Source organism: Megalobrama amblycephala, linkage group LG23, assembly GCF_018812025.1.
Source record: "Megalobrama amblycephala isolate DHTTF-2021 linkage group LG23, ASM1881202v1, whole genome shotgun sequence".
In the NCBI taxonomy this organism is placed as follows: Eukaryota; Metazoa; Chordata; class Actinopteri; order Cypriniformes; family Xenocyprididae; genus Megalobrama; species Megalobrama amblycephala.
In genome coordinates this window covers 15,316,091-15,329,378 of record NC_063066.1, presented here as the reverse complement: position 1 = coordinate 15,329,378, position 13,288 = coordinate 15,316,091, and the positions used below count along the sequence as shown (strand labels likewise).

At 35.3% G+C, this 13,288-nt stretch overlaps 2 protein-coding genes across 2 annotated transcripts; both read left to right on the top strand.

Annotated features, from left to right (window-relative positions):
- The first annotated feature begins 3,340 nt into the window (after window positions 1–3,340).
- On the top strand, window positions 3,341–10,502 carry tspan7 (tetraspanin 7). The gene is made up of 8 exons (XM_048176144.1): window positions 3,341–3,572; window positions 4,740–4,928; window positions 5,794–5,868; window positions 5,954–6,043; window positions 9,005–9,169; window positions 9,258–9,341; window positions 9,433–9,517; window positions 9,665–10,502. The coding sequence occupies exons 1-7, from the start codon at window positions 3,486–3,488 to the stop codon at window positions 9,499–9,501; spliced, it is 759 nt and encodes a 252-aa protein (XP_048032101.1). The 5' UTR covers window positions 3,341–3,485; the 3' UTR covers window positions 9,502–9,517; window positions 9,665–10,502.
- An 811-nt stretch (window positions 10,503–11,313) lies between these two features.
- mid1ip1l (MID1 interacting protein 1, like) lies at window positions 11,314–13,288 on the top strand. Its single transcript, XM_048176145.1, has 2 exons — window positions 11,314–11,467; window positions 12,168–13,288. Exon 2 carries the CDS (start codon window positions 12,175–12,177, stop codon window positions 12,661–12,663), a length of 489 nt encoding a protein of 162 aa, XP_048032102.1. The 5' UTR covers window positions 11,314–11,467; window positions 12,168–12,174; the 3' UTR covers window positions 12,664–13,288.

The window sequence follows — 13,288 nt, the reverse complement described above, 5'->3', positions numbered from 1 at the left end:
GTCAGTGTTTCTACAAAGTGTCTATAGATCTTTAAACTCCCAAAGCCGTTCATGCATACACAAACATGTACATATACTCCAGGCTCTCTCACTCAACCATGCTCAAATGTCATTAGTGTTGGGTAAATGGCTGTTAATTTAATTTAGTCTGAGTGAAAGAGGATCTCACGTAATGTTACCTGATACAAACAGAAATAATTAAATACACAAACAATTCACAATCGATTTCTGCTAAGCCTTTCTTTTGTTTAAGGACATATATGTGAGATATATTTTGAGCCAGATAGTAAAGTAATGCAGTAACATTTTGTTTAAAGTAGGCATGAAACAGAGGATTTTTCCATCCCTATTGTGACATATCTGAGTGAAATGGCTTCTTGAACAAGAAAAAAATGTTGGGCGCAACTTGATTTTGTATATGGGAATTGATCGGATCGTTGTGGTTTTCTGTTGTTGTGATATCATGTGAGTGGCTGGCTGTAAATGCATATGTGTCTGCACACATATTCACTGCTATATACATATTGCCCTTTTCTGACTGTCTGCAGCACTGTCTGGTTAGCCATCCTTCTCATGCTCCAATTCCCCCAATGGGAGGTGTTTGGGGACGAAGAAGACTGCAGTATAGAGATTTAAACGCTAACTGACATTAGCTCACTATTCTGATGCCTTATGTTTACACATCAAAAGCACTCATCCATGGAATTTTAACATGTTCCAACAGCATTTACCTACCACATATCCAGGATAAACCACTTTACTCATCAGCATCTGTTGGCTGATGGTTACTCACTTCAGTCATCTGATCTCCAGGTGAAATTATCTCCATTCATTCTCTACTGGGGCTGAAACACTAGTCAAATGCATCAGTCTGAGAAATATATATATATATATATATATATATATATATATATATATATATATATATATATATATATATATATATGTTCATTCATTACTTTTAGTCTTGTTGTGAAGCTTGTATTTGCCAATAACCAGGCCAATCATTTACCATCAACACAATCATAGCAACTATCATTGTAAATAAAAAAATAAAAACATGTTAGCCTAGCCTTTAACCCTTTGTATAGCAGTTCTATCACGTGTAATATCTGTTAATAATAACCAAACCATGGCAAGTGAAAAATGTGCCTCATTCTGCTAAAGGGAACATGAAAGACACAGGGAAAGGCAAAATCTACCTAAAGCGTGGTAAAACAACATAATGTGCTTTCAAGGTGAAGCAATTTCCTGCCCAATCCATAAGCAATTCATTTAATTCGTACCCATGAGGTGTTTACTTGCTCATTGCGTGGCACATTCACGTCTTTGTCTTATAGAGCCATCTTGTGGTGAAAAGTTGTTACATTGTCACTGACCAAAACTTCCTTCCAAGGAAAAATTATTTGTCATTTCCCAGACAGTGAAGATAAAGTTTTGTATTTTCTAGGAAAACAAGGGTTTAGATTTTGTCCTTAACATCCTGCTGTCCATTTGGGAGAGTTTCTTATAGCCTAAATAAGTGCAGATTGATGCTTTAACACCTTTTCCAACGAGGAAAAAAAATATCCATTTGATATTTGCTTCTCTTTAATGTATAATGAGTCTAAAAAAACTTTTTTTCATGTCCACAACAATGGACACCAGAACTGAAGCATGAAAAAAACTTCATATTTTAACCATACTGTACTTATGAAGTATAATTTATTGAAAATAACACATTCTGTAACAATGAGCAATGGCAATAAGAATGTAGAAAAAATGAAAGATGATAAGATGAAGTCTCAAAAAAAAAAAAAAATTGTTTTTGTTGTTGTTGGTTACATTGGGTGAATGGGAGTATGTGTGTATATGTCTGTTTGTGTTTGTGTGTACAAGCTGGTTTTGATAAATATATTGTGTGCAAATAGCATCAAGGCATCAGTGTGTGTGTGTGTGTGTGTGTGTGTGTGTGTGTGTGTGTGTGTGTGTGTGTGTGTGTGTGTGTGTGTGTGTGTGTGTGTGTGAGACTAAATGTTGACTCAATTTACTATCTTCCTTCCCTACACTATACCTAAACTTACCCGTCACAGGAACCTAACATAATTTTAACATTCTTATATATATATATATATATATATATATATATATATATGTATAAGAATGTTGAAATTACATTAGCTGTGACGGGTAGGTTTAGGTATAGTGTAGGGAAGGGAAGGGCCATACTAGGGCCATACTCAAACATTCTTATATATGACTTTTAAGATGTTGTCTTTGCGTCGTAAATTCCTCATCTTGTCTCAGTGGGGTCATTTGGACCCCACAAAGTAGAATAAACAATGTGTGTGTGTGTGTGTGTGTGTGTGTGTGTGTGTGTGTGTGTGTGTGTGTGTGTGTGTGTGTGTGTGTTGTTGTTGTTGTTGTTGTTGTGTATGCAGTTACTTCACATTCGCTGTTTCTGTTTTTCACTAAAACTAATGAAAAACTGACAGTTTATGGTCACAACACTGAAGAAACAAAATAAGATAAAAAATATTAATAATTAATTTGATTAAACCTAATGTCCATTGCGATGGACATCAAATTTAATAATAATAATAATAATAATCCTGTGTTCTTCAGCTCTGACAGATTTTCAAATTAATTACCAAACAGCAACTCATATTATAAAAAAATAAAATCTTATTGGTTTAAACCAAAAACCATGTGATGTACATTCCCATGGACGCTGGTTCTGAAGGGGTTAAATTAATTTAAACTTAAACCAGTTGGAAAATTAGGTTAACTGGGTAAAATTATTGAAATTTGTTAAAGACAAGAAAGAAGCCCTTAAGTTGATTTCAATTTTGGATAAGTATCACTTTTATTTATGTATTTGTTTGTTTGTCCTTCAATATATATTTTTTTTTATTTGCATTGTTTCTTTGTACATTTGTGAAGCACTTAATTAAAAATAATAATAATAATAATAATTCCAATCAAATATTTAACATTATAAACAATCCAAGTAACTACATGCACTGAAGAAAGAAAAAAACAAAAAAACTCTGCTGTTGTGTGTATTTTATTGCTAGTTCCACAGTGACTTCAGATTTACTTCAGCATGAACTCTCTAGAGAAGTGCTGGACTTTTGTCTAATCAAGTTGTAACCAATGTGTTTTTTAAACTGTGCTTACTAGTATGTTTAGGCTTTTAATTAATACGTATTTGCAAATGTTTCGGTTAATAATTGTTCCAAACAGAGAACAATATTTTTTAGTTATGTATATTTATTTAAATTTCCATTTTAATGTGATATCTATAGCTTTCCCAGACTAAATCCCAGTCCTTTATCTTGGTATCAGGACTTCCTGTCGGGAATAGACTCCACAGCACCATCTTCACCCTTCAGTTCCTAAACAAAACTTTACCAACTCACACTCCAATCAGCAACTTTTCCTCCAGCGCTCTCCATCGAAAAATCCTGTCGCCAGCCAGATCCGCTGGGAAAACAAAAGCAGAAATGTCCCCTCCATCCGAACGGTTGCAAACCAAACCCGTGATAACGTGTCTGAAGACATTTCTCATCTCTTACAGTCTGATTTTCTGGGTGAGTTTGTGTTTTCATCAGGTTTGCGTTAGCTTGAGGCGGCTATCTGCACAGCTAACTCACTGAACAATGGGCTCAGACAACTAACTCTTCTTACTATTAGTTTGGTCCTAATTTAGACTTTAACTAGATACGTTTTCCTTTTTCAAAACAAGACGCCATTCTAGGATTTGTTTAGTTGTTTGTTTATCTTCTGATTAGAAAAAAGACTTTGCATAAATCCTGTCGACGAACTTTTATTGTCACCGGCTTGTTTAAGATGTGTCGATTAATTTCATGTTTTTCTGCATTTTACATAACAAAAGTAAAACATAGTTTTTAGGATACAAGTTATAATTTATTCCAGAGGAAGACTTATGAAACTTTTCAGCCTTTTTGTACTTTGGGAAGTAGTAGCAGCTGTTTTGATCGATGTTTCAATATATTGATCTCTACAGAGATTCAGTAAGGAAACTGATGTAAATAGTTCATCAAACGTGGCCTAATGGGTGCAAACTCCGATGCTGCACTTTTATCTCGACTTTTTATTGCTAATCAGTGATTTTCTGCAGGCAAGGGACAGATGGTCATGTTTATAACCCCTGCTGAGAGAGGAAAGTGGATAAAGAGAAGTAATAGCCCTAGACTTAAACGTATCAGTTGCTTATGGTCAAATTTAACCCTGTCTTTTATATGCATTATATAACTACACTTTATCCAGATACATAAAGTATATTCACGTTAAACAATTATATACTAGCAAATCTCAACTGCTTGAATGTTATTGTTGCAAAATGCATAATAGTCCAGCTCTAATCTGTTAACTGTGACATTAAGGTATTATAAACATCAATATCATGTTTTTTATGTAAAGCCACTTTGAAAATTTTTGTGAAAATCACTACTAAAAAAAAACTAAACTGGCTTGGCTTTTATTTTGACAAGTTTCTAAATAGGCCAAGGCTTTTATTTGCTAACAACAGTTGTCAGGGAGCTTGAGCAGATTCCCTGTTATTATTTAATGCTTTAAACTGTTTGAGTTTTGAAGCTAAAGTGTAATTACAAGGTTGCAAGGGTGTTATCCAGAATCAGGATGGGCAAGACATGGTACCATAATCCCTCAGGCAAATCCATACACGTTTTTTTTTTTTTTTTAATATTTCTAAGTGTTTTTAACTTTCCTTGTAGTTCACAGGAGTGATACTGTTGGCTGTTGGAGTATGGGGAAAGGTTAATTTGGAGTTTGACCTCCTTCTGAGTTCAGACAAGGGCACTAATGCACCATATGTCCTTATTGGGACTGGAGCCATCATCATCATCTTCGGGTTGTTCGGTTGCTTCGCGACCTGCCGTGGAAGTCCATGGATGCTAAAGCTGGTAAGGTCTAGTGATGTCACAAGATCTCAACACTGAAAGTGATACATTTCATAACTGTGAAGAAAAAGCAGTTGCAGCACATTTTATATGACATAAAATTGAGATAACATGAAAAATGCATGCAATGTCCCCTTAAAATGGTAATTTCAACATTCAAACCTGTTAAAAAAAAATTATTATTATTTATGAGAGTAAATTAAGTTCATTACTACAGACCATAGACTTTAAAAAAAAAAAAAAAAAGATGGACGACGTTTTTTCACTCCCTTCCACTGAAGCCAAAAAATATTTGACACGTAATGAGATGGTCCTCACTGCAGAACACAAGATCCAAGGGGTGGGGTCTAGATCCAAATCCTCCCACTTTACATATCCCTAAACCTGCCCATCTCCACCCCCTGGATCTGGATCCAACTCCTCCCACTTTACATATCTCTTAACCTACCTGACTCCACCCCCTGGATCTCGATCTCGCTACTGGACATAATTGTTTTTTGTTTTTTTTTGTTAAGCTAGTGTGGGGTTTATGACCTATACTGCAGCCAACCACCAGGGGGCAATCAAAATGTTTTGGCTTCACTTTTCAGGATGTGTGCGGAGTGCAGACAAACATTTTATCCTGAGCTTGCTAGCCCTCAGCAGGCAGCTATATATACACTGTACATTTTGATGATTTTGTCTGTTTAACTTTGTTAACAGGTGCAAAAATTAAAAAAAAAAAAAAAATTATATGAGTGATCTGAATATTTTTAAATATTCAGGGCATATTTTGTGTCCTAACTGTTGAACGTGCATTGTGTTTTCAATCGATATTTTTGTGTTAATTGTTTTTAAGCATGTTCCCTTTCTCCCTCCTCTCTTGTAGTATGCTATGTTCCTGATTCTTGTGTTCTTAGCTGAACTAGTGGCAGGTATATCCGGCTTTATTTTCAGACATGAGGTAATAAAAAAAAATTGTACCTTTACACACAGTATTCATATGCCATCTGTTGTCTACAGCCAAATAATGTTTGTACTCTTTTTAGATTAAAGCAGTGCTTCAAGAGGGCTATAAAAAAGCTGAATCAGCCTACACTGGTAAAGACACTGAAGATCTGGACAGAATTCAGAGAACAGTAAGCATTTGTTTTACTGGAAGCAGTACAAAATTAGGAATGACGTGATACAACTTTTTCATAGAAAAGAATTAAAATAAACAAGTAGTTCTAGTGAAAGTCTTATATCTAGCAATAATCTTGTAAAATAAAAAAAAATAGGTGAATGTGAGTTTAGACCTCTTAATGCTACATCTGGTAAATGAAAATTTACCAAAACAAAAATACAATCACAAATTACTATTTGTGTTATAAGAGTGAAAAATCTTATGAACAATATATTTGTTATTACTATGTGAATATACGCACTATAAACAGCATTTCTTTGGAATTATTTTTTTATGGCACAGATTTTTTTAATAGGACAACAGATATGATGGATTAGAGAGAACCACTATATAGGCTAAACATGAATTATCTCTGATGGCGAAAAACAGTGCAAAAGTCTTCAGTGCATAGCAACACAGAAGCACTTTTGCACATTCTGGGCTCATGATGCATATCAAGATGCCAATAAAATATATGTCGATATCGATGATAAGCTCTGGACATTTTTAGTCTATGTGGATTAATCTAACAGCCTGTCACACAGCAGAAATAAACACGACAACAACCAGTCAGCGCATGTCGCTAATAGGTGATTTCTGCATGTCTGAATGAACGGTGTGGTTTTGTCTGAGACACAAACTCACACAAATGTGACGCTCGCAGTGTTTTCAGCATTTGCCATGAACTTTCATGAACTTCATCTCCAGAGCTGCTTTGAGTCAATTCACAAGCTTTTTACCGTTTCATTTGAGAAAAACTACCGTAAAATACACACTGAAACTGAAACTAAAACTGAAAGATCTTTACCACAAACTGTCAAAATAAAATTTTGGTTTAACTTCAAGAAATTATGACAGAAATATTAATATTATTTTAAGTATAATAATCCAAACAAGATTACTTGTCAGCCATGTTTAAAATGTATACATTTCTGTTGTGCAGCATCCTTTGTGACAAAAAATAAATAAAAATGCAATATTTTGTTGTAAATTAATTGTTATATTTTCATTTGTTTATATTTTAAAAGCTTTAATAAATTGTTAAAGTTTATATATATTTGTAATAAATCATAAAACACAGAATCCCAAAAAAATAAAATGGAGAAAATTAAGGATTTAAGGAGAAAATTTTTAAGGCTGTCAAACGATTAATCGCATACAAAATAAAAGTTTGAGTTTGCCTAATATATGTGTGAAATAATTATGTATATATAAATACAAACAAATTAACGTATATAGTTAAGAGAAATATTTATGAACAAAATATTTTTATTTATATATAATATAAATTATTTGAAAATATAAATAAATACATATACTTGTAAATAATATTTCTCAAATATATACATAAATGTGTTTGTATTTATATATTCATAATAATTACACATAGTACTCACACATATATTAGGCAAACTCAAACTTTTATTTTGTATGCGATTAATCGCGATTAATCGTTTGACAGCCGTAAAAATTTCGTAAAAATGGGGCCCTAAATTAAAAGATAGCAACTCTGTGGAGTTTCATTGTGAACAATCAAGTTTACATGTTTACGTTCATTCTCAAGGTCTAACAAATATGTGGAAAGCATTTCCTTCCCCATTAATAGTAAATGAATACCGTGATAAATATCGATATTATATGAGATTTAAAAAAATACTGTGATGGTATTTTTGGCAATTGATGATGCGTTTAAAGCAAACATCACTGTTTTGAGTCACAAGCAAACCTCGCTCCATACTGATAAAGTTTAGAGCACATTTATGGTGCTTTTATAATCCTTCTTTTTCCTTCTTTCAGCTTAAAGGTTTAAAATTTCAGATTTAAAATTTCCTGATAATTTACTCACCCTCATGTCATCCAAGATGTTTGTCTGTCTTTCTTCAGTCGAAAAGAAATTAATGTTTTTGAGGAAAACATTCAAGGATTTTTCTCCATATAGTGGACTTCACTGGGGTACAACGGGTTGAAGGTCCAAATTGCAGTTTCCGCGCAGCTTTAAAGGGCTCTTCATGATCCCAGACAAGGAATAAGGGTCTTGTCTAGCGAAACAAATGGTCATTTTCTAAAAAAATTAAAAACTTTATATACATTTTAACCACAAATGCTCATCTTGCACAAGCTCTGCTTTGCACCACGCATAGGAAAGGTCACATGTGACGTAGGCGGAAGTACAGATCCAATGTCTACTAAGTGAACGTGCAAAGACTAAGGCAAACGCCCTTTACAAAACAAAGGTAAAACAATGATGTCAAAGGAGGAAATGAGTTTTTACCGTGGTACTCCCGCCTACATCACGCATGATCTTTTCAACATGATTACGCAATACGTGGCTTAACACAGAGCTAGTGCAAGACTAGCATTTGTGGTTAAAAAGTATATACATTTTTATATATATATATATATATATATATATATATATATATATATATATATATATATATATATATATATATATATATAATTTTTTTTTTTTTTTTTTTTTTTTTTTTTAAGAAATTGACCAATTGTTTCACTAGATAAGACATTTATTCCTCGGCTGGGATCGTATAGAGCCCTTTGAAGCTGCATTGAAACTGCAATTTGGACCTTCAACCCGTTGAACCCCACTATATGGAGAAAAATCCTTGAATGTTTTCCTCAAAAACATTAATTTCTTTTTGACTGAAGAAAGAAAGACATAAACATGACATGGAAGTGAGTAAATTATCAGGAAATTTTAATTCTGAAGTGAACTAATCCTTTAACGGTAACAACCATATTGAATTTAGATTGGTCCCATCTGACCGATTACCTGATCCAAATAAAAAAGTCCGTATCGGACCTATATTGAGTATCGAGTTGGCGCATCCCTATACTAAACATCAGGATTACATAAAACTTCACTAACCTGCCTGAATGTTTTGAGAAATGTAACTCAATATTTTGTTCTTTGTAGCTGCATTGCTGTGGAGAGAAGAACTACACCAGCTGGGAAGACACTCCTTACTTCAAAGCAGGAAACGGCATCCCCAAAAGCTGCTGTAACGTGACTGCTGGTGTAAACTGCACTTCTGCAGAACTTAAGGATCTTAAAACGGCTGCATCAGTGGTATATCAACAGGTAAGAACTGTTTCTGAACACTCATAAATCAACAAAATAATAAGCCTTATTTGTAATGCTGGAATAAAAAAAATCCTCCTCTTGTTAGGGATGCTTCTCTCTGATGACTACAACCATGGAGTCCAATCTTGGAATTATTGCTGGAATTTCTTTTGGAATTGCATTCTTCCAGGTACTTCTCATGCCAGTATTTTTTTTTTTTTAAATGTTTCTGGTCTGTAATGCACCTAATAATGTATTTTATTTGCTATTCAATTCCTCAGCTGATTGGGATATTCTTGGCATGCTGCCTGTCTCGCTATATCACCAACAACCAATATGAGATGGTGTAATGTTTCTCCGCCACAGGTATGTGTTTTTACTCTTCCCTGTAGGCTGTTCTTTTTAAAATGGCACAATTTTGTGTTCTATTACATTAATAAGTATTTTTATTGAACAAAATGCATTACTAGATTATTATCTAGCGTTCTTATTCTCGCTTCTGTCTGTTTACAGGGTATCATCTGAAGATCACAGAGGGCTGAACCTGACACAAAGGGAAACCATTTAGTTTCAGTGTTTTGTATGTGTGCCTTAGCTAAACATTTCATTTTAGAGGATTTCTGACTGCTTTTTAAAGAATATTTCTTGTTGGTAATTACATTGAAGGGAAAGAACACATTCCAAAGGAATAAGATTGTTTTGCATATGTTTTTGCCAGAGTGTAAATATAACAGCGATTAGATATATAGAAGTTTGTAGAAAGTGCATTCGTTTTAGCCAGTAAATGGTGTACTGTACACCTTGACTTTGTTTCATTGGAACTAACACGTGCTAAAACTTTGCATCTAGTAAAAACTTTAGTAAAATTTCTTGCATGCAACCTTAAAGTTCAATATTTTCCAAAAAGAATTTTTCCTGACAGTAATTTTGGGACATTAAGGTGCTATCCTCTCAACATGTTACATATGGAGTTTGCTTATCGCCACCAGTTCATTTTCAAGAGCTAGTTTTAATACATGTCCATTTCTGTTTGGATTGCTTCTTTGAAAATTATGTGGCTATTTTCAATTTCTCTTCAGTCTTTATTAATGTAGCAGTGATAGTGTTAATTATAAGGTTATTGAATGTCATGGCTGTGATGTGCTGAACAGAAAATGTGTATTGTCTCTTTAAATTTATCTATAAAATGTGAAATCTGTTGTCGCCCAGGTTGAGCAGGTAACAATATTTAACATGTACATACAAAGCTACAAATATGAACATTATCCAAGCTAGGGTTGAAAAGTATTTAAGACAGTCTTGCATCTAAGGAAAATAAGGTGATGTATAAACCAGATTACTTTTGAAACTATTATTATTTTCTCTTTTGTCAGCATATGGATTTATTCTTGAACATGTACACGTTTATATCTTTGTAAGACAACATTTTCAACGGCCTGTTCGAGTTTTTTTTTTTTTTTTTTTCTTTTTTTCTGTAAACTAAAATGCATAGGCATAATAAACTGTTTTGTATGAGCATAGGCTTCAGACACAGAACCACCAGATGGCGCTATCGGTATACTTATACACCTATACTCTCAAAGACTTTATAAATAGACCGTTTACTCCTGCATACACGGGTCAGAACAAAGGAAGAGTTTAATATAAAAGAAATGTAAGTAGCAGTACTATAACTAGTCATTAAAAAGCACAACTACTGTAGTAGCATTTTAAAAGCAGATCACATTATTGGTATAGGCTAATGCTGCCATCACGTGATCTATGAATTATCGTAAATACGAGTTTACTAGGTAAAAATAGCACACGAACACTCTCCCATCTCGGAACTTGAATTCAATGAGCTCGTAATGACGACTTCAAAAGTGGGAATTATCAAGTTTCCGACAGCACGACACTGACTGAACGACTATACTGGGAAAATAGTTTGTGGGTTATTTCGCTATTTCTTTAATCAACACGAGCAAGCGCTCATTTTTAAACACTAAAACTGTTCACTGCGTTAAAAAAAATCTGTTATTTACTCACCTCCATGTAAAGGGGTCATATTTTGTAAAAGATAACGACAGACATGGATGCGGATGTAAAGCGGGCGCTTGATTGGTCCGATGGCCTGTCAATCACATGCAGCTGGGTAAATCATTGGACATGACGCTTCCCCGCCTGACGTCAACAGTATAAATTTTGTCGGTCTCCCCCTGAACCAACAGAAGAAGGGAACTTTCTTCTCTATAGGAACGGTATAACGGTTTGGCAACGTAGTCAACCTTTTGCAGTTTCTCTTTGGGTTATACCGGTCAAGTATCCGATTTCATCCAGGTTAGTCATTTGCATCTAAACCACTTTTAGATTTATTGTGTGTAATTGCAAGATCAGGTGAAGCGATTGATGTCTCGTGTAAGCGTGAAATATAAAGGTTGTGTTAAGTTCTGCACGTTTAACATCTGAAAGTCTTGGGCTTTTTTTGATACGCTTCTTTTTCTGACGTCGTTTAATATTGTTTGGCTATTGATGGCGTCGTAAAGAGACAATGCAATATGCTCAACTGCACTTGCAGCGCGAGTAACTAAAACTCATTTTGGCGAAAAAAAAAACGATGATTTGTGAACGAATGCTTCTTTTTAGTTTAGCTTTTCACAATGACTCGACTGAGCCGCTTAAACCCGGAACGAGATGGACGCCCCAGTGGTTCTCTGGTGAACTCCCTGAACCGAAAACTCGCAGTTGGTTTCATTAAATGACGTTTTATTTTTAAACGCCTTTCTGCTAAAACGTAAACGAATGCAAATTATTTCATATTTCGAGGTGTATTATGGCTGCCTGCAACAAACTGAACTGGGGCACGTGAAACTACAATAAACGCACTTAAACGTGCTAACAAATGAACCGTTTTAGAGCATGTAATGCGCAATACCGGGAAACATGCCGTAACTTCCTTGTAACTTAAATGAATCCGTTCATCCCATCCGTCTTTTATAATGGTTTCGTAGTCCTGAATGTCTCCTCCTTTTAATTTCAGCTTAGCCATGATGCAACTCAGCAACGACACACAAAGCAACAAGCACTCGCTGCTCAACGTCATGAACCGGTTCATCGCCGCTGCCAACAACATGGACGAGACCATCATGGTGCCAAGCTTACTGCGGGACGTGCCTCTGGAGGAACAGGACAGCCAAGCCTCTGTTGGCCACAACAACAACGATCCCCCCTTCCCCAGCAAACAGAGGGACATGTATGAGCACTACCTGCTGTTGAAGTCCCTTAAGAACGACATGGAATGGGGTCTGCTGAAGAGGGAGATGAGTGGCGGCGCCAGCTTTCTAGAGATGGCAGTGAAGCAAGAAGAGCTGCCACAGGTGAACGGAGGTGCCACAGAGGAGGGCTCTGACCTGGAGGGCCAGTTCCACTACCACCTCCATGGACTGTTTGCTGTTCTGTCCAAGCTCACGGTCCAGGCTGACCATCTCACGAATCGTTACAAGCGAGAAATTGGCGGGGGTAGCCTTTTGCGATAGGGTTGATTAGTTTAAGTCTAATATGGACAATTCATGAACTGTTGGACTGGGAAGTGAATGGGCAGCAGTGGACCTAAAGGGCTCTAGATTCCCCTCTGCCATCAAAAGGGTTTTTTGCCCAAAATTAGTTGTCATGTGGCTTGTTTTGCCAGTCTCTGGTGCTTTCAGGATGTCCATTAGAAGTTAAAGGGCTATGAGAGTAATGAGGTTTTTAAACTGACCATTTCAGCAGCGTGCATGTATTCCAGCTTGACTTGGGTTTTGTTTTTTAAATCTCTGTATGCCAAGTCAGAAAGCCCTTGACATGTCATTTGAAGCTGTAGAAGAATGTGAATGCTGGTAATTCAGTTCTTCGTATTAGCCAACCAATGCCTTTTTTAAGGAGGGGATTTTTATGTATTAATGCTGCTCTTGTGCACTTGTCCATGTGTAATGGCGTGCCTTCTGTTTTCATTTCCCACTTGTGCTGTTCAAGCACGTGTGCTTGTCATGCATTGTATCCTTTTGAACAGGACCCATATGAGTCTGTAATGCCACTTGTTTTTGTTTTGGATTGTCCTAAAAGATTTCAAGTTTTATATTGTGCTGTAATATAGTGACTTATTAAATAAAGCATTAACTTAAA